Source organism: Panthera tigris, chromosome E1 (assembly GCF_018350195.1).
Source record: "Panthera tigris isolate Pti1 chromosome E1, P.tigris_Pti1_mat1.1, whole genome shotgun sequence".
Lineage (NCBI taxonomy): Eukaryota > Metazoa > Chordata > Mammalia > Carnivora > Felidae > Panthera > Panthera tigris.
In genome coordinates, this window is record NC_056673.1 from 43,894,160 (window position 1) to 43,914,249 (window position 20,090).

The 20,090-nt window shown below is 51.7% G+C and overlaps 1 protein-coding gene across 1 annotated transcript in view; it reads left to right on the top strand.

Moving 5' to 3' along the window:
* MAPT (microtubule associated protein tau) overlaps positions 1-20,090 on the top strand; it is a 96,517-nt gene that overhangs the window by 41,184 nt on the left and 35,243 nt on the right. The window contains 4 exon segments of the mRNA XM_042966931.1: positions 9,013-9,171; positions 13,520-13,606; positions 16,126-16,212; positions 19,997-20,062. Of these exon segments, the coding sequence (XP_042822865.1) occupies positions 9,030-9,171; positions 13,520-13,606; positions 16,126-16,212; positions 19,997-20,062 (382 nt within the window). The 5' untranslated portion in view covers positions 9,013-9,029.

Here is a 20,090-nt window from a genome sequence, read left to right on the forward strand (position 1 = left end):
CCTCTGAGAGGCTTCCTGGCACCCGAGGCGCTGCTGAGGCAAGAGCCTGACTGAGGAGTCCCATTCATCAGATGTGGCCACGTCTTCCTGTCTGAGACGCCACTCTACCCTGCCTGGGGTCAGTTCTGGTGCTCAATACCAGCCGACTTCCCATTCCTGAGCTGAGCTTTCCAGCAAATGGCCACACACCAGACTCTGTCCCCAGCTCTGCCACGATTTCTAGGTCCATTGGAGGTCCCTCAGCCTCAGCCTCTCTGTGTCTCAGTTTCCCCAGCTGCAAAATGGAGCTAAGATTGGACGCGTGCACCTCGCAAAGGTGTAGTTGGGGCGGTTCCTCCTACATCAGGACTGTGTGGTGGAGCTTCATGGTTCCTGGTGGAGGTCTCCAGAGACCCACCCAATGTCACACCCACCCAGTGAGGGCTAGGACTACACATTCAAAGCCACGTGCGGCCTCCCCTACTCCCCAGCCTGAGCAACTGAGCCTCAATACATAAAAGGGAGATAAGATAATAATGTTCCCTACTTCACATAGGTTGTAGGGAGGATTAAATGAGATAAAAATGTGTAAACAGTGCCTGGCTCTAGAAATACCCTTTCTTCCTAAGAGATGATTATGGATGGCTAAAAAAAGTGGGGGGGGGGGGTCAAAGTTTCCCCCGCCTCAGCACTTTTTAAGTGTAATCTTGTGTTGGTTTGTAGACTGTTTGCTGCCTGTTGGAGCTGGGAGGCAGACACAGCTGTGATGCTACAGATTATATCCACTAAAGATCAACCAGAAATAAAGCTTATTAATACAGCATATTAAGTGAATAAAATAGGCTATAGAGCATAGTCTCATTTAGGGAAAATTCTATGTATGCACAGGAGAGGTGTCCGCAAGGAAGTTCCCTAACAATGTTAAAAGTGGTTATTTTGCTTTATTCTTTTACATTCTTGTATTTAACTTTTTAATGATGACTATGAATCACTTTTATAAAACAATGCATTCTCTCTCTCCCTCTCTCTCTCTCTAAAGATTGAGTGGTTTTCCCAAGAAAAACAATTTTTTTGCTCTGATTTTTTTGGCTCTGACATCAGAAGAAACTCTTCCTTATCCATTTGGTGCTCTGAGTTCAGGGGATTCATCTCAGGTAGAATTAAAGTGGTGGCCAGGGACATTGGCAGTTCCTGAACAGGACAGAGGCTCAGCAGCCTGTCTCTACCACCCATCGGGATGTCACATGACAGCACTGTCCTCATTGAAGGCTGATCGAAAACTTACCAGAAAGGGGGTTGGAGGGAAAGAGACTGCGTTTCTGTAAACAAAGGCCACCCAAGCCTGACACATCACCCAGCCAGATGTTACAGCCCCATTTCACTATACCAGCCGTTACAAAGGAGGAGAGAAGGCTTTAGTGAGCAAAATAAAATGAAATAAAACAGAAGCCTTAAGCTTAACACTAAGATTGTCCTCTCAGACACAATCTGTGAATTTTCTTACGATGGTGGGCATTAGCCAGCTGACATCAGCCATGACACATTGTGTGTGCACAGCAGCACCACCACCCCCCAGAAAGCAGCCTTCATTCATGCTTTCATACAACTGTTGATTGTTCTCTTTGGATGGACGCCCAGGATTATTCCATTTTCTTCTTACCAACCTAAGTCTTCCCTCACTGTGAGCTCCTTTATCCTCTCTCCTCTTAATTTGGCAGTTATGCTTAAAATCTGGGTATTTTTTACTATTGTTCAAATTTGGTTCTAGAACATTCTGTGGCACGCTGTGCTATGATGTGACCATGAGCTCACATTTTAGCGCTTCTCTGAGGGAGGAGCCATGTCGTCTTACCCTCCTGCAAGTGAGGACTTCCCTGTGCCTGTCTCTGTGCTGGGCACCACCCATGGGGGGCAGGGGAGGTGAAGGCGACACAAAAGGAGACGCGGCCCCTCAGACCCTCACAGTTGGGACTGGCTGTTAGCGAAGGGCCTCTGAAGCATCATGGTTGCCAGGAGTCAGCCTGAAGGGCGCGTTGATTCAAGCCCTTGAGACTCTTTCTCTTCCTTTGGGTACAGTTGGCTCCTTGCTTCCTGAGTAGAGGGATTTCCTAATGACCTGGGACCCAGACTTCACCTCACTCAACCCATGAGATGGGGATGCATTGCCCTTTCACTAACCTCTGTCTTAAAGTAAAACAGTTGGACCATAAGCACTAAAGAATAGAGTGTAAATGCAAAGAGGAAATTTTCTTTTAAAAAAAATGTTTATTTTAATTTTTAAGAGCTTATTTATTTATTTTGAGAGACAGCACAGGAGGGGGAGGGACAGAGAGAGAAGGAGAGAAGGAGAGAGAATTCCAAGCAGGCAATGTGCTATCAGCCTGATGCAGGGCTTGAACTCACAAACGGTGAGATCGTGACCTGAGCCGAGATCGAGAGGCAGACACTTAACTGACTGAGCCACCCAGGCACCCCCTCTAAAGAGGCAATTTTCAAGGGAAGTGAAAGGTTTAATTTAGTTGAGCGAGTGTCCTGGTATTCCTAATCTGGTATCTCAATCACTGCTGGATTTAGTCTCCGTTAACAGACCGCTTAAGGAGGTGAGACTCCGTGCCAGGCCACCTGGGCTTTGAACCCTGACTCCATTACATGCCTACTCTGAGACCTTAGGCAACTTACTCAACCTCCCTGTGCCTTAATTTCCCCATCTGCAGAAGTAGGCGTAATAAGAGACGGGTGTACGAATTAAATAAGTCAATACCTGGAGACACTTGAAACACGGCTCCTGTCATTATGAGGGATCCTGTTTTCCACCCTAGTGCACTGGCTCTTTCCTGATGGTACAAAAAAGGGACCAGAGCAAAGGAAAAATGGGATGCAGGAGCCAAAAATAACCTTGAGGAACAAAGTTCACTGGAAGGTTATTTTTAGATTCTAAATTATCTCTACTTGATCTTTCAGCTGTCTGAGAGAAGAGGTCCATTTAGGGTATTTGTTTTTTTAATGGCAGCTTTATTGAAATACCTACGGTGCCGCCGTGAAATTCCCCCTTCAAAACGTACAATTCAGTGTTTTCAGCATATTTGCAAAATTGTGCATTGTCACCACTCTCTAATGGCAGTGTGGGATTTTTAAGCCGAGGGGGTCCAGGGGCTATCACCCTTTGTCTGAACGGAGCCAGGGAACAGGACGGGCGATTCCGCTTTCCGCTGAGTCACGGCAGGCACCCCGGCGGGGCCTGCGGTCATTGCTCCGGGAGAAGCCCGCCGCCCGCCAGGCGTCTGCTGCCCCCTAGCGAGGCTGCCGCTTGGCCTGAGACACCCCTGCCCTTGAGGTGCGCTCGCGGAGGTGAGATTCAGACTCTCAAAGCTCGGTTGGGATCGGGTAGTGAGCCGATCTGCCAGCCCTGAGCATGGAGAGCCAGGGCTGCCCTCCACTCTTACTCCAGCCTGGACAGCGTCATTTCGCCCAGTCCTGGAGGGGAGGAGAAAAGGGTTGTGCTCTTTAGACTGTTGGGAAGGCACCAGTAGGAACCAGTAAGATATAGTAGCCTCGAGATGGGCTTTATCATCAAAAGATCAAAGTTCAGACCCTGCTCTGCCCCTTGCTTGCTGTGTGACCCTCAGCAGGTTACAGAACCTCTGAGCCTGCTTCCTCATCCAGGGAGTGGAGACAATGATTCCTCTCATGAGGTGTCTGTATTACAGAGAAACTCTCCCTCTCTCTGAAGCCCCTGTGACTGGCTTATAGACAGGGCTCACATAAATAGATGCTATTAATACTCCAAAGCTGCCACAAGGGTGTCCAGTGTGGCCCTGGCTTATCCAAGGAGCTTTCTAGAACCTGAGTTGCTGATAACCAAACTGCATTGCTGTGGGTAAGAAAATGAGGAAGAATAGGAAGGATGGCAGTAGGCACAGGAAGGCCATTTCGTCCTCCTCTACATCAGGTAAAGACTACCCTAGGTCAGAAGAAACCTACAGACCCCCGGGGGAACCGTACAGGAGGAAAGACCTGGGTGGGGAGCGGAAGGAGGCATCAGAACTGCCAGGAGTCCACGTCCCAGAGGGCAGCAGGGCTGAGGGAGCGGTATTCGAATCTAAGTAAGGTCCCAGGCTGCCTCAGTGGTCTTGGGCAAGTCATTTAGTCTCTGGGGGCCCTTTACCTGTCTCGGATTTGGGTCCTGCCCACCTCTCAGATTTGTAGCGAGCCTCGATGTCGTCATGGAGAAATGTCCAGGAAGACAGCAGATGAGCTCCAAATAGTGAGCAGGGCCCCCTGGCAGCGTTTCAGAGGTCACCTTTCATCTGGACTAGGTGCCTGGGGTTCCCTCATCCACCACCGGACACCTCAAAGGGCAGCCTAGGAGGCTCAGAAAACAAAGGTACCTCTTCAGGTAAGCTGCATAGAAGACGTGAATTCTGCCGGGCAGAAAATTTGCTCCGTCTTGCGGCCTGCGGAGGCCCCATTCTTTGGGAGCAAAAGGGACCCGGGGTCTCACCTACACATCCCTGTGCCCCATGGGGGCCCAGCCTTGGTGAAATGAGGAAGAAGTTGAAGATTGCCAGGGGGGCCCTGCCCTTCTCTTTCTTCTACCATCCCCCCTTCCTGCCCACACCTTTCTCCTCCCTCCACCCCAATTTCACCATTATCTGATAAAAGTCACAACAAAAATTCCATGTTAGCTTGTTTCCGAACTTGTAATTTATTAAAAGACTGCAAGTATCCATCAAAGGATAAATGGGTAAACACAATGTGTTATGTCCGTACAACGGAATCTTATTAAGGAATGAAGCCCCAGCACGAGCCACAACATGAAGGCGTCCTGAAAACATTAGGCTAAGTGGAAGAAACCTGTCACAAAAAGGCCACATATTAAATGATTTCAGTTATCTGAAATATCCAACAAGGGTAATCCATGGAGACAGAAAGCAGATTGGTGCCTGGCAGGGGGTGGGGGTAGGGGGTTCAAGAGAAACCGCTTCATGGACACAGGGTTTCTTTTTGGGGTGATGAAAATGTTTCCAAGCTAGTAAGAGATGGTGGTTGCACAACACTGTGAATGTACTAAATGCCACTGGACTGTTCACTTTAAAATGGTTAATTTGGGGGGCGCCTGGGTGGCTCAGTCGGTTCAGCGTCTGACTTCAGCTCAGGTCATGATCTTGTGGTTCGTGAGCTCAAGCCCTGCGTCGGGCTCTGTGCTGACAGCTCAGAGCCTGGAGCCTGCTTTGGATTCTGTGTGTGTGTGTGTGTGTCTCTCTCTCTGTCCCTCCCCTGCTTGCATTCTGTTTCTCTCTCTGTTAAAAATAAACATTAAAAAAATTAAAGTATATATATATATATATAATGGTTAATTTTCGGTTGTGTGACTTTCTCCTCAATCAAAAGAAAACAGAAAAAAAAAGACTGAGTAACCGCGGCCCTGATTGGATTCAGGGATTCTGGGATTCTCTTTCTCCTTCTCTTGCTGCGCCTCCCTCTCTCTCTCAAAATAAATCAACTTAAAAAAAAAAAAGTGGCCCCTTTTAGTTTCCAGGTTTAACTCAACTTTTGTGCCTTTCCTACAATTTCTTCCCTACCTCCCACCCCACTGCCTTTAAGTCACCGCCGGGGAAAACAGGAGGTAGGAAATGAGGGTGGGGGTGGTGGGGTGGTGGGAATTGGTTGATTTAGAAGAATAAGAAAGCAGAGTGCAGCCTTAAGAAAACAGCTCCCAGTGTGTTTATTTTCCTGTCTGTGTGTCCCTCTTAGATTACAGGGATCCGTGGGGTGGTGATCATGTCTCGTCTGGGCTGTGTCCCCACCTCGGGGGTTGTGCTTATTTTCGTGTTTTCAGTCTGCTGTCCTTGGCTGCAAGTCTTAGGGCTGGGATGTGTGGCGGTACCATTTATTGGAAGAAGAGAACTTTAGTCAGCGAGCCCGTCTGTTCAGGGCATAAGTGGAAGGTGGGCTTTGGGACTTCTCGACTTAGCCAGGAGCTGAATGTGGCGAGCTAATAGTGCGTGTGGGTCCCTGGTGTCTCACGCCTCCCAGGCTCCTTTGAAAGAACCGCTTTCTCTAAAACCTGTGATTTTAAAATATGAGCAACAGGAGCACCTGGGTGGCTCAGTCGGTTGAGTGTCCGGCTTCAGCTCGATGATGGCTCACTATCTGACGGTTCGTGGGTTTGAGCCCCGCATCGGGCTCTCTGCTGTCAGCGCAAAGCCTGCTTCAGATCCACTGTCTCCCTCTCTCTCTGCCCCTCCCCCACGCTCTCTCTCAAAAATAAATACACAATAAACATTAAAATATGAGCAGCCACTGAATTGGGGGCAAACTGACCTCAAGAGTAGGGAAAAGAGTAGAATGCCCTCCCTCACCCTTGCATTCTTCTCCTGCAAACCCTGCTGAATTCTTCCAGCTTCTTTTCACAAGCTCATTGATGAGAGATTTTCTGCTAAGAGATGGCATCTGTCTGATCGAGGCCCAGAAAATGCTTCTCCCGTTTATTCCCCTGGAGACGTCGAGGGGAACCCATCACTTCGGGGCCAGTTCCAGCATTGGAACGGTGGCCTGGTCACCTCCACTGAGGAAACCCAGAGCCCTTCATGAGTCGTCAGCACAATGAGGGCAAGGGTCCTGTTCACAAAGGCAGCACAAAGGACAGCAAGACGTCGAGAGTGAGCTCAGCACCAGAAAAATGCAAATGACACCCCCTTACCTCCACCCAGAGAGATTTGGGAACCGGAATAATCGGGAAGACAAACACTATGCTTTTGGGTAGGAACGCTAAATATTCTGAAGAGAGCAATTGTTATCATTTTGGCACAAAATATAAGCCCCAAATCCCAATGGAATTTTGAGAATTTGAGAAAAAATGTTCTAAAGGACACCTGGAAGAGAAAACATGCAAGAAGGTCAAACAGGGGCACCTGGGAGGCTCAGTTGGTTGTGTCCGACTTCGGCTCAGGTCACGATCTCACAGCTCGTGGGTTTGAGCCCTGCGTCAGGCTCTGTGCTGACAGCTCAGAGCCTGGAGCCTGCTTCGGATTCTGTGTCTCCCCCCTCTCTGCCCCTCCCCTGCTCACGCTCTGTGTCTCTCTGTCTCTCAATAATAAATAAATATTAAAAAAAGAAAAAAAGAGGAAACCGATACATCAGAGTTTTACCTGTATACCTCCATCCACCATGTTTCAGGAGGGGAAGCGTGGTCATTGAAAGGAATTGATCAAACCTAAAGAGCAAAACCATGAAGCTCACTCAACTTCTCAGCCTTCCCTGAATCTTTAGCTGCAGGTTGAACAAGGTGCCCTGAGTTGGCTGGCCTGGCTCACCTGGGCCAGTGTCTCTAGCCAGTCTGGGAGGCCTTGAGCTTCTGGGGCGATCCCACTGCTCCAGGGTGAGGCATCTGGTGACTCAGCCAGATGGAGTGACTCATGGACCAGTCTTGGGGATGAGCCATTGGGCGGTGACCGGGGACGCTCCGAGAGGCTCCACCAGGGAGGAAGATGCTATTTCCTAGAGCTGAGTGAGGAGCAGTAGTTTCCTCAGATAATGGAACTAGTCCCTCTTAGAAGAGGGGTTCTGATGTTTGGAGGCTTTCTAAGGGAAACAGACCATTAGGATATCTAAGGGTGGAAAATATCACCCCTAAATCCTAAGCCTTGAAGGATGAACGGGGACTTTGATCTCCCCAAACTAAAGTCCTGCTCACCCTTGGGGAGACACCAGAGATTTGGAGAACCTCAGTCTTGGAAGCCTTTGCCACGAGCTGTCTGAGGGACAGTGTCCCCAGTCAGAATGGAAAGAAAAGATGCCCCTTTTCTACAGGAGGTAGCTGCCTAAGTAGGGCCAGGCCACCCACCCTCTCCCCACCCCCAGCAGAGGTCCTGCTAAGCTCATTCTTTTTTTTTTTTTTTTAAGAATTCATTTTGTGGGCACCTGGGTGGCTCAGTGGTTAAGAGTCTGACTTCGGCTCAGGTCATGATCTCATGGTTGGTGAGTTTGGGCTGTGCACTATCTCTCTCTCTCTCAAAATAAATAACATTTAAAAAATAATAATAGCATAAGTAATTTAAAAGAACAATATCGGGGCACCTGGCTGGCTCAGTCAGTCACTAGAGCATGTGACTCTTGATCTCGGAGTCATGAATTCAAGCCCCATGTTAAGCGTAGAGATCACCTAAAAATAAAAAGTTTAAAAGAAAGATCACAAAAAGAGGAGACTCAAATTACAGAGATAAAGATGAAAAAAAAAAAAATGGAATAAGCCAAAGTAGGATGGATGAACCAGAACAAAATGGCATACTCAAAAATCTAGAATTCACAGTTATGAATTACTTTTAAAATAAAGAACTAAATATTCTCAACAAAGATGAGAACAGAGTATGAGCAAATGACTTTCTAGTGCGGTTCTGTGGACGTGAAGTACTGTCTCCTGCTGGGGCTCTAGGGGGCGATGTGTGCATGTGTGTGCATGGTGCTGTTAGGGACTTCTGAGCCCGACCCCCAAGAACGCACACCCGAGAGGTCTGGTGGGGGACCCTGAGGTGAGTGGAGGCCCAGCCCTGACCTCCGGGTGGGGGAGGCTGGACAAGGGTCAAGAGTCGGTTTGCCTCGCTGTTGCCTCGTGATGGAATGATCCCATTGCGTCTCTGTGCGTCATTTTCCTCACTTGCTGATGGCGCCCCTCTCCTGATGGGCCTTACATTTTAATGGGAAGAAAAATAAATAAGTAAGCAAGCTACTAGTGGGCAGCATTTGTATTTTAATGAAGTGGAAAGAGTGCTGGGCATCACGAGCCAGGCCCGGGAACCTGCCCACTTGGTGGTTCTGAGTATGAACTGATGTGATGCAGGTGAATTAAAAGTGCACATACGCGTAACGGGCGCGGCGGATGAGGTTGGGCATCCCTCGGGGAGGGGGTGGGGGGCGGAGATCTGTCTGCCCCGGGAGGTGGGCCCTCTCTCCCCGCCCCTACCCCCATCCCCCTAGCGCTTCGACCCCTCAGCTCAGCTTGCCCGCCCTCATCCTCCCATCTCCCTTCCCCAGGTGGGCCTTGACCCAGAATGGCTGAACCCCGCCAGGACTTCACCGTGATGGATGATCACGCTGGGACGTACGGGATGGGGGAGAGGAAAGACCTCCCCTCTCAGGGGAGCTACACCCTAATGCAAGACCACGAGGGTGACGTGGACCAGGGCTTGAAAGGTGAGTGCGCAGCCACGCATGCGCAACAGGTGCCTGGGGGGCGGGGCGGGGTTGGCGTGGGTGGGTGGCCGCCAACCTGCTTGTCAGGAAGGGGCTGGCCCGAAACAACAAGCTCTTGAAAGGAATTTTAAATACTTGATTGTGTTGGGTTGTCAGTAGAGTGAAGCCTCATAATTTGAAAGGGCCAAGATAACTCAAAATGTGAGGCCGTTTGAAAATGTACCCTTCCAAAGAAGAGTCTGACACGTGTGTGGACAGTGGCATGACCAAGATTGCAAGGGGCCTGTCAGTCTGATTTATACCCGGTGCTCTCTTGAGTCTTTAGCCCAATCTATTCACCTTTAGATCAGCAGCATTCATGAACATGAAAAATACTGGGCTTTGTATGTTATTTTTATCTCCTCCTTAAGAGCCTGTCTGGGCCCTCTTTCAGCAAGGTCAGCGCTGAGATTCCTGCTGTACCTATACTAACAAACTGGATCCTCTAAACCTCTAAATATTCTTTGTTTTATTTTTAAGTTTAGTTATTTATTTTCAGAGAGAGAGCGCAAGAGTGCACAAGTCGGGGAGGGGCATAAAGAGAGAGGGAGAAGGAGAGAATGCCACGCAGGCTCCTTGCTGTCAGCGCAGAGCCCGACACAGGGCTTGAACTGATGAACTGTGAGATCGTGACCTGAGCCGGGCCCTTAACCGACTGAGCCACCCGGGCGCCCCTAAACCCCTAGATATTCTATAATACAGTCTTTGGGCCAAGTTTTCTCGACCTCCTCCTCTCCCCCACCAAACACCTGTGTTTCATGTCCGCGGAGTTTGGGGAGTCCCATGGAGGGCACCAAGCCCTCTCTCCTGCTTCTCATGCTGTCCTCTCTGTCATTGCCAAGTGATACCCAGTGTAAGAAGACCTCCATTCCTGCCCTCCAGACCCATTCCTGAGGAGACAAAATAGCAAACAGCCTGCTATTCTCTTTCAGTGCTAAAAATAATAAAAAATACTTTGCACCCTGAGGTGTGGAGCAGTGGCTGGAGGCGGTGGGGCTCCAAAGTGGGAAGGGTGCTCTTCTGGGTGCATCTGTCTGGGAAGGTTCCCTGCAGGAGGTAGGGTCACCAGGAGGACCCCTGGGTTGGGGGAGCGCGAGGAATGATAGTCCCTGCTCGCAGGACTCATTGTGGGGCCTGGTTTCAAAGGCGACTTCTGTCTCTCTGTTGAAGCAGAGAGCGTAGGAGTCAGAGAAACCTGGGAATCAGACAGGTGGGCTCCTGGCTGGTAAAGGAAGAGTGGATATACTGTCCTGGGGAGCTCAGAGGCTGCCCTCTGGCCTTCTTGGGACCTCCCAGCCCCAGGTGCTGGGGGAGGGGAGTGGGGGGAAATACCCACACCAGCCAAGTGTCCCAGGGGGCCAGATCTGCCCTCTGGGTGTCAGGCTCCAAATGGTGGTGAGAAATGTTCGTCCTTACCTCTCCCAGGCCATAGCCTGGCTCCAGCCAGAGCTGCTAAGGTGCAGCTCCCATGGAGGGCAGTGAGGAAATCTGCTTTCTCCTTTGAGTCCTGCTGGGTGCCCTTCCTCCCTTTGTCCCCGACTCCGTTCCCCCCACCCCCGCACCCCATCTCCTCCTCTCCCACGGTCTCCTTTTCCTCCTTCCCTCTTTCCCTTCTTGCCTTGATTTTCTTTCCCCTGCTGTCCCCCTCCACCCCCGTGGCTCTACAGCTCCTTTCCGTTTTCTCTCCCCACCCCGACCCCAGCCATATGGAATGAAGGGTACTGGCCCCCAGGACCTCGATCCCAAAGGTTAGTGGCACTCCGCTTTCTCCCTGCAGCCCTACCTGGCTGAGGCAGCTTGGGGTGGGAGCCAGCATTTGCCTTGTTCCCTGATCCCCTGATCCCCTGACCCCTTGACCCCCTCATTGGGGCCCTGAGAGCTCCTTCTTCTGAGGACCTGAGCCCACACATCCACGTGCAAGTCTCTGTTCTGGGTCATGATGACCATTGCCGCTTCCACAGTCAAGTGTCCCAATTTGGGTAATAAAGTTTATGACCACCCTGCTTATAAGGGAACTTCCTTAAAATGGTAATTGGGGCATTTTTCTAGAACTCTAGGATTGCAAAGGCCTTCACCACCAGTGTCTCAGGCAATGCTCACAACTGCTGAGGGCAGATGTCACTTTCCCCGGTTGACAGATGACAAGCGGAGTTTCCTCTCTGAGGTCAAGGGCTGATATGCGGTGCTGCCCCATCAGAGGGATGTCTTTAGCTCCTTGTCATCTGTTTTGCCCCTTGTCACTCAGTCAGGTCCCGTTGGAACTTCCGTTATTAAACCCTCATGGATGGAATCCAACTTAGAATTCTGCTTGGTGTGAATTATGCCAGTGACATTCTGTTTAGGGTAGGCTGGTATTAAAAATTAAATTTAAAATACATACAGTGTTGCCACAAATATACCTAATAGTATAGGATGTTAATAACTGGGGAAACTTGGTGTGGGGTATATTCTCTGTAGTAGCTTTGCAATTTTTTTTTCTATAAATCTAAAACTGTTCTTAAGTAAAAAGTTCGTTAAAAAAAAAGGAAAAAAAAGTGTTTTTTACCATTCATATTTTTGGGGGGAGAAATGAAATTCAATTTGTAAAGTTAGAACGAGTTTACAAGTTATTTTGTGTCTCAGAGTTGTCTAAGGTATGTTTGCTAAAACTGCTCAATTCTTTAACATAAAACACGATCAGAAGTTCTGTGCTAAAACAAATATATGATATATGATATATGATATGTGTGTGTGTGTGTGTGTGTGTGCAGATTTTAAGTTGCTAGCCTTTTTGTCACTGCTGTGAAAGGGAAACATTTGTAGATAGTTTGCTTACCTAAAGAGTATACTTCCCAAGAAAGCAAGTGATACTTAAGAGTTTCCATCACTCCCATCAAATTTGTTCTTGCTTCTAAGGATTTAGGAGGTATTTCTATATGGGGCGTGAGCGGTATAACTTGGCAGAAGCTGTGTCACTTTACTAGCAACATTTTAGATACGTGACAGACTATTTGGAATCATGACAAGAAACCACGTAGAAAATACTAGAACAAAGAGTATCTATGTGGAGGCTCAAAGTTGGACAAGGACTGGATACAGCCAAGAGCTTCCAGGTGGGTGAGGTGACAGGTGGTTAACTGATAGAGGAATGCACCCTAAGGAATTAAAAGGTGTTTAAGGGTTAACTTGTTAGATCTTCCAGATAAGACGTTCGGAAAAGGCTTCTTCCTCCTTCTTTCTGTCCCTCCAAGAAATTTAATAAGGCTAATTCAAATGATAAGGATGGCAGGCCCCAGGACAGAGTGGGGGAGGGGCTGCTAGGGGGACAAGCATGCTTGGGGCGCTCTCCATATGCTCTTGTGCTCTGACAGTCAAGCCTGGTTAGTAATAACAAGACCCAGCACACAGTCTGCAGATGCTTTCTCGCCATTTGTCCAAAGCCTTCTTGAGGCAGTTTGCAGGTTTGTGTAAGCCCCAGGACCAGGGAGCTGTGCGTGTGCCGGAAATCTGTTTAGAATTAGTCCTTCTTTGGCCGGGTGGTCGCCCCCAGGGCTGGGTATCCACTGGCGGCATTTTAGCAGTGGGTGTCGGATCTCTCAGTGCAGTGGCACACCGCTTGCCCTTTCTCGTCTTGGGGTTCTGCTTTGTACACAGGCCAGCCCCGCAGACCCTGCCCTCACCCCCAGGTGGAGTGGCTTTCCCGGGCTCCACCAGAGCCTCCTTGGCTTCGAATTCTGAAAGGGCAGTTGTCTCCGTAGGTAACTGTGGCTGACGTTTCAGGTGCGACTCCAGTCCTGCTGGTCAGTACTTGGAGATCTTTCTAGGAAACGAGCTGGGTGAAGTCCAGACACACGATCCGACGTCCAGTTAGAAGGCACTGCGTCTGCCCTTTTCAGAGGAAGGAGTTGGATCGGAGTGGGTTTCCAGGCGTTCTACCTGTCGTCGATGAAGGGTTGCGCTCTCCCATGAGCCTCTCTCGGTCAGGAAAGACGCAGCAGCGGGCTTCCTAGTGTCGGCTGCCCTTTTGTCGGCATGAGAGCCGAGTCTCTGCTGAAACCGCGGGCTGATTAAAAGGCAGTTTCTCCTCTTGTCCGGGAACGAGCACCTGCATCTTGGCCTGATGACCCTGCTGTGGGGACACCCGTCGTGTCGGGATGGGGGTGGGGTGGGTCCCCCTTGTGACTTTATCACGTGGCCACGCCCCATCCATCTGGGTCCCGCGCTGGGTGGTTTTCGGCTCCGAAAGACACTGCTCCCCATTTCCTCCTGCAGGCGGAAGGAGGGGTGGGGAGCGGCAGCCGTTCTGAGGGGCTCATTGTGTATGTTCCAGAGTCTCCCCTGCAGACCCCCGCTGATGATGGATCTGAGGAACCGGGCTCTGAAACCTCGGATGCTAAGAGCACGCCGACGGCAGAAGGTGGGCCCTCCTCTCCTTGCCTCACTGAGACAGCTCCTCCGTGCCTCCAGCCTGCGCTTAGCCGTGCTTTGAGCCCCGCGTGCCACCCTTCCCGGCTGCGTCCGCTGCTGCCTCTCCCGCTGGCTGACGGCCATGCTTGTTCGGTGCTTTGCAGGATGGGCTCAGGCCCGGGAATGTCACGGGAGCCAAGCCCTGCTTTGGTGCCTCGCTCTCCAGTGCCGTGTTTGGGCACCTTCATCGTGTGTGTGCTTTCAGGCAGCCGCGTTTGGAGAGGCTGGGTCTGTGGCCGAGCGGGGCCCGAGCAGAGCTCCACAAAGCCCCTGCTCCGTGGCAGCTGTCCCCCCACCCCACACTCCTTCAGAAGCCCCCGCCCCCCTTGCTCTTCTCTCATGAGCCACCAGGTCCCAGTGCAGCCATTTGGGTGAGAGAGGGGGCGGGTCGGTGCACATCTCCAAGCTCATACTTTGGGACTGATCTGGTTTAGTATCCTTCATTTCTTGGGCTCTCGGCATGGTCCAGGGCTCTGGACCTTGGCCGAGGTGTGCATTCCAGCACGCCTTCTGACCTGTCCTCTCTAGACGTTTGGTGTCTAGGTTATTACAAAGCTCCTCATGTATTTCCTGAAGAGCTCCTTGGTCCTGATTTTGACCACCTTTTCTTGCTTCCCTTCTGAGTCAGTCAACACTGCATTTGGTTTTAGGTAATGGAAAACCAAACTAGCCGGGGCCCAGATATGAAGAGGTTTGTTGGTCTCACTTAATAACATGTCTGGATGGCAGCAGGTCTCCAGCGTGATCAGTGCTCTTCTGTCTTTATCTTCTGCCATCTGTAATGGTTGGATTATTGCCTCGTGGTTACAAGATGGCTGCTGCACTTCCAAGCATCACATCTGCCTTCCAAGCAAGAGGAAAGTAGCAAAGCATGGCTAAAAGGGCCCTGAAATCAAATGTGTTTCCTTTTTATTAGGAAAGCAGTTTTCCTGCAAGCCCCGCCTAGCCGACTTCTGCTTATGTCTCATTGGCCAGAGCTGAGTCTCATGGCCACGCCTGGCTATAAGGGGGAGGCCGGAACATGGAGCGTTTTGCTTTCCAGACTCATAAGTAGGAGAAATCAAGGGATAAGGGCATTGAGAATGGCTCTTAAGTAACCAGTCTGAGGTATCTGCCCTTCCATTCCCCACCCCCCCATTCATCCCCAGGGAGGTTCATGGTTCTCTTCTCAGTACTCTCCTCCTCCTGGCTCTGCCCATGACTTTGGAGGCTGTCACAAGACGAGAACGTGTCCCGGCATCTCCCCAAGTGTCCACCTTTGAATGAATTGAGAAAGTGCCTGCCAATTGCTTGGTGTAAGGGACCATCTGTGGGGGAGAAAGTAGGTGTGGCCCTGCCCCCACCCCGGCGCACCCCCCCCCTCCCCAGGTTCTCAGCCCAGTGAAGAGAATACGCAGGCCAAGGGCTCTTTGTGCTCCTTCTTAGAGCTGCTGATGCAAGACATTTCCCGCTGATCTGGTTAGGACAGTTTTGCAAGTTGCTACCTCCCTGAGGTCGTCAAACACTAATGCCAGACTTCATAGCAGCCTCCCAAATCATGGTTGTCAGTGGCCCCGTCAACATTATTCTGGAAGAATCTTCCAACCAAGGCTTGCTGCACTCTGGATCCTGTACATGTGTGGGCCCCGAGAGTTTCCACTCCCTCCCCACGAGGAAAGGGACTCTGCTGGGGCTGGGCTTGGCCAGGCAGCTCCGCCTGCTCCCGAGACGACCGTGATTAAAATGGATTCCATTTGACTAAATTGACTCGGACTCTTGGAAAGCTTTCAAAGCTGACAACTCCTTATGTCTGCCTGGAACAGCCTGGGAGTATGCCAGGGCGCTGCTTGGGGAGGAGTGCTGAATTGGAAGGTGCTCACCTTGATGAGAGGCTGACAGCAGCTCCTGGTGGTGGGTTTTTACCTGTGGCCTCTGCTCTGCAGGTGGACCATCTGTTAAGCCTATTGTCAAGCACCCAGCTCTGGACGGGACCAGCCTGTTCATTGCCACCTGGGGGAGTCTGTGCTTTTAACCGTGAGTCACGGACTCACAGGACAGGGGGCTTAGAGCTGGACGAGAACTTGAAGGTCACCTGGCAATGATATTCCCATTTTGCAGATGAGGAAACTGAGGCCCAAAAGGCAAAGGTCTTGCTCAAAGCCTCACGGCCATCTGATTTTAGACATTTCCTCTTTAAAACACCTGGGCCCGTCCCCGGCAGTCTCTTCTGCTGCAGCGTCCACACGGGGGCTGTCCCCGGCAGATGGCCTGGGCATCTCATGAGGCGGTGCCACCAAGCAAGATATTCATGTGCTTCCTGGGGAAACATCAGGCAGGGGCGCGGCTCTGGGTGTTGCTTTGTGGTGTTGCTTTTTGCATGCCGCCGAGTCCCCTCCTGCCTCCCCGCCCCTGCCTGCTCCCACTCGAGAAGTAAGGTGAGGGGCTTGGCCTGGCTTTCCTAGCCTCCTTAAGGCGACTCTCGGTTTCCAGACGCGACAGCGCCCTTAGTGGATGAGGGAGCCCCCGGCGAGCAGGCGGCCGCTCAGCCCCACACGGAGATCCCAGAAGGAACCACAGGTGAGGGTGACTCTCGTGGCTGGGTGGAGGCGGCCCTGGCCGGATGCCCGGCCGCCCTGCAAGGAGGAGTGGGTGCGAATAGGGGTTATGCTGTCTCCCAGCGAGGCAGCAACGTGGGAGGACTCCCGGTTTCTGGGAATCTTGGGTCATTCCAATCTTGGTGCCTTGATGGCCGATGGCTTCCGTGGCTGCCCGCCAGCCTCCCAGAGGAGGGAGGATCTTCTGGATTCCGTCCAGCTTCTCCCTCCATCTCAGCCGGCACAACAGCTCCAAGCTCTCTGCAGGGTCCTCCGAGGCAGGCTGGTGGCAGATCACCCCTGGGCTCAGTCCACCTTCCTGCTGGGGCTCTGCCCAGTGACAGGGTCACCTCCTAACAGACAGTTTACCGCCTGGGGCACCCAAGCGTGTGGCAAGGTCTCATGACTGACCCACGCCTTTGGAGGATCTTAATGGGACAGCCCCTAGGGAGCTCAGCAGTGTGACCTAGCATCCATTTCTAGAACTAGCTTTTTCAACGTATCTGCATCGAAGAGGCGTGACGAGACTGTCCTGTCAGCACAGATGATGGGGGTCGCGCAGACAGGGCACCTACCAGAAATGGTGGTGGCCTCCAGCCCCCTGGGACCCTTAGGAAACAGCTCGCTCAGCCCAGAGCTCTGGCCGCCGTCCCCTTCTGGTAGCGTTCTTTGCGCTTATGTAAACGCTCAGCTGTTGGCTTCTGGATTGGGAGGGCACTGAAGAAGATGTGCAGAAGAGTTCCAGACAGGATGTCACCAGCACTGGAGAATGGGGAAAACGTCCCCAGACAGGAGTCTTGTTTCCTTCCTGAAGACGGTGCTCACGGCAGCTTTTTGGGAAACTGCAGCTTTTTCTCGGGGCTCCATTTGTTGAGAACCCCCATGCAGAGGTCCAGCGGCAACCGCCCCTCCCTCCACTTGTCAGAACTGTTTCTGCTTTGTGAGTTGGTCTTTTGAGATGGATGGAGGCATGTTCTTGAAGCTGGATGGCCCTCGTCCTTGACAGTGAAGGTCGTTTGAAGGCTGAACAACGATGAGCTCTTGGATAACCTGATTTTTGTACCCCACCCCCACCCCTGTGCCTGTATAGTTTACTCAGTGGGAGAGCCCTTCCCCTCCAGGGTGAAAACTGTAGCCCGCTTCTGACTTTTTCATCACTGCTAGGCGATCAAAAGTACCTTAGTCTCGTCGCAAAACACAGTTTGCGAGTGCCGGTTAGAATGTCTGGTCCCATCCAGTAGCCCAAGCTCATTCAGGGTTGCAGCCCCCCACTTTGGGGCTGGGGAGGTGGAGGGGATGGGAGGCAGGAAAGTTCGTCCTGGATCAGCACTACTGGGCACGGCTTCACGCTCTCTGCAGCGTTTAACGTCGACTCTTTCTTTTGTGGGCACCTGTTTGGAATCCTTCCAGACTCCTCCATCCCAGTCATCCCCCAAAGGTCCCTCCCTCTGCCCTTGATTCCAGCAGGCACTTTGCTGTCTTCAGCCCCTTGGAATCTGCAGATCCCCTCCAGCCTTCTGCTGAAGTTGGCTTGTTTCTATGGGCAGCCCACCGGCCATGGTCCAAGGCGCCTCCACGCTGCTGCCTCCCTGTGTCCATATCGGGTCCGTGGGAAACACAAGGGCATGCTTTGCCCAAGCAAACTTGGGGTGTGCAGACTGACCACAGGGCTGCAGCCACACCCTTCGCTCCGCCCCCAAAGCGGGGCCAGCCCATCTCTCCTCTGGTTTTCCCAGGTGGGATTCTGACAGAAGTCCGCCGTGTCGCTAACCACAGGGGATACGCACCAAGTGTCTCCGAGTGGTGCCTTGAAACCCTCCCTTTGGGGCTGAGGTGGGTGGTGGCCATGCAGCCCGTCCTCCAAGCTCCCAAGCCACCCTCTCCACCCTTTACATCCTCAACGAGATAGGGAGGATTTAGATTCGGGGGGCTTTTTTTCAGCTGTTGACCTGGATGATGTGTAACCTAGTTTCGTTCTTGGTTAGGTGTCTTACATTCTTGAAACTTCTCCTTTGAGGCCTACTGGGGATGCAGTGTGGCCGCCCCACAGCAGGAATCCTTGCCTTGCTGGGATGGGAACCCCTGCCTCTTGGGGCTTCAGGGATGCGGAAAGCCCGTGTAGTGATGTGATGGTCCAGCCACGGCCACACACCCTACCTCCTCCCTTTGGCCTCTCTGAGCACCTCCCTTGCTGGGAACTGGGGAGTGAGGGGGCATCAGGGTTATCAGCAGCCTCCAGTGTCTGACACGCACCGGGGCCAGGATATTGCAATTCTGCACCCGCGTGTGAGTGCAGTGACCTCCCAGGGCCACGGCAGTGATGTCATTCCCATGTGTCCCCCACCCCCTTCCCCGTGTTCTCCGTCTCCAGGACTCTATGCCACTTAGCTGGACCTGCTGTCACTCTGAACCTTTCTACCGCAGCCTCGTCAGAAACTCAGACAAAATCTGTGCTTGAAGCTGTCACTGTTTGACCTCGTGGGTGGCACAGTGTCAGCTTGCGGGGGCCCCAGAGCAAGGTCGTGTTTATGATCTGGTGGTTGGGGAGCCCACTGCCAGTCCCCTCACGGCCCTCACAGCCGCTGTTCTGGGACAGCCAACGGGCCAGGTGTTTATAAGGCCATCATGCAGCTGTCCAGCGACCCAGAGAATCTTTCTTTTCCCTCCTCCATGCCCTCCACAGCAGGCCTGAGCTGGTGACTTGGCATTTCTGTTTTAGGCATGAAATCGTAACCATCTCAGGTCTGGGAGAAAAGACTCGTGGCCCAGCCAGCAACTTGTAGGCATTTCTTAGGGGTGGTGGTTTCCCTGTCTCCATCCATCAGGGCATGCATGTTGGTTCTTCTGGCATCATGAGGCAAGTGCACGTCAATGTGTGCACCAACTTGCTTTATAAACTCTCTTCTACACAATTGTATCTGTTGTCCTGGAGCAATGTCCTGATTTTTCACTGTGCAGAAATTGGCATTGCAGTAAAGCTTACTAATTTTGTCACTGTTGATGATGTGATCTTCTTCATTTGGGGTGAGCCCAAGACACCCTAGACGCTGCTCACTCCCGGCCTCCTCCTAACCAGGTGGCAACTACTCCTGGCAGGTGGTTACAGGGGTTTGCCCAGTAGTTTGGAGAAAAGAACCTGCACGGCTGTGGGGCACTTCCCATACGCCCGGCATCTCACTAAACACAGTCATTCAAATTCTCGTTTTCACCGTCGTCCTCCGAGACAAGCCGTTTTCATCACCTTGGGGGTCTAGGTGAGGAAACAGAGGCTCCGAGAGGTTAAGTAAATGGCGGTGCCTGGATGCGAACCCCAGCCTGACTCCACAGCGCACGCCTAGTGCTTTCCTGCACCCTGAGCGCCCCCAGAGCACTGGCTGGGGCTGGGAGTGCACCTGCCGTTCGGTGGTGGTTCCCGTGGTGATGGTTGAGCAGTAAACTGCTTCTCTGACCTCACCCACCCTGCGTGTCTTTGTTGAGTGGGGCACTCGGGACCCTGGGCCCACTGTGGAGAAGGTCTTTCCTACAGGATCATGGTCACCTGCAAAGTGTGTGGGTACGGTGGGGTTCATTTAGTAACCTGCTTTTGTAGACATCCCCAGCAATAATATTTGCAAAAAGCCAGAGGTTCAGCCCCTTGGTACTTACTCGTAAGATGTGCCTTTCCTGAATGTTTTCAGAAAAATACTGGAAGATGCAAAGAACTTGGTTTCTGGCAAACAATAACTGTTTTTGCTTATATCTTCTTCATTTGTTGACACATAAACCAGCTGAAGAAGCAGGCATTGGAGACACCCCCAACCTGGAAGACCAAGCTGCCGGACATGTGACTCAAGGTCAGTGGGCTAGAATCGCCTGCCACAA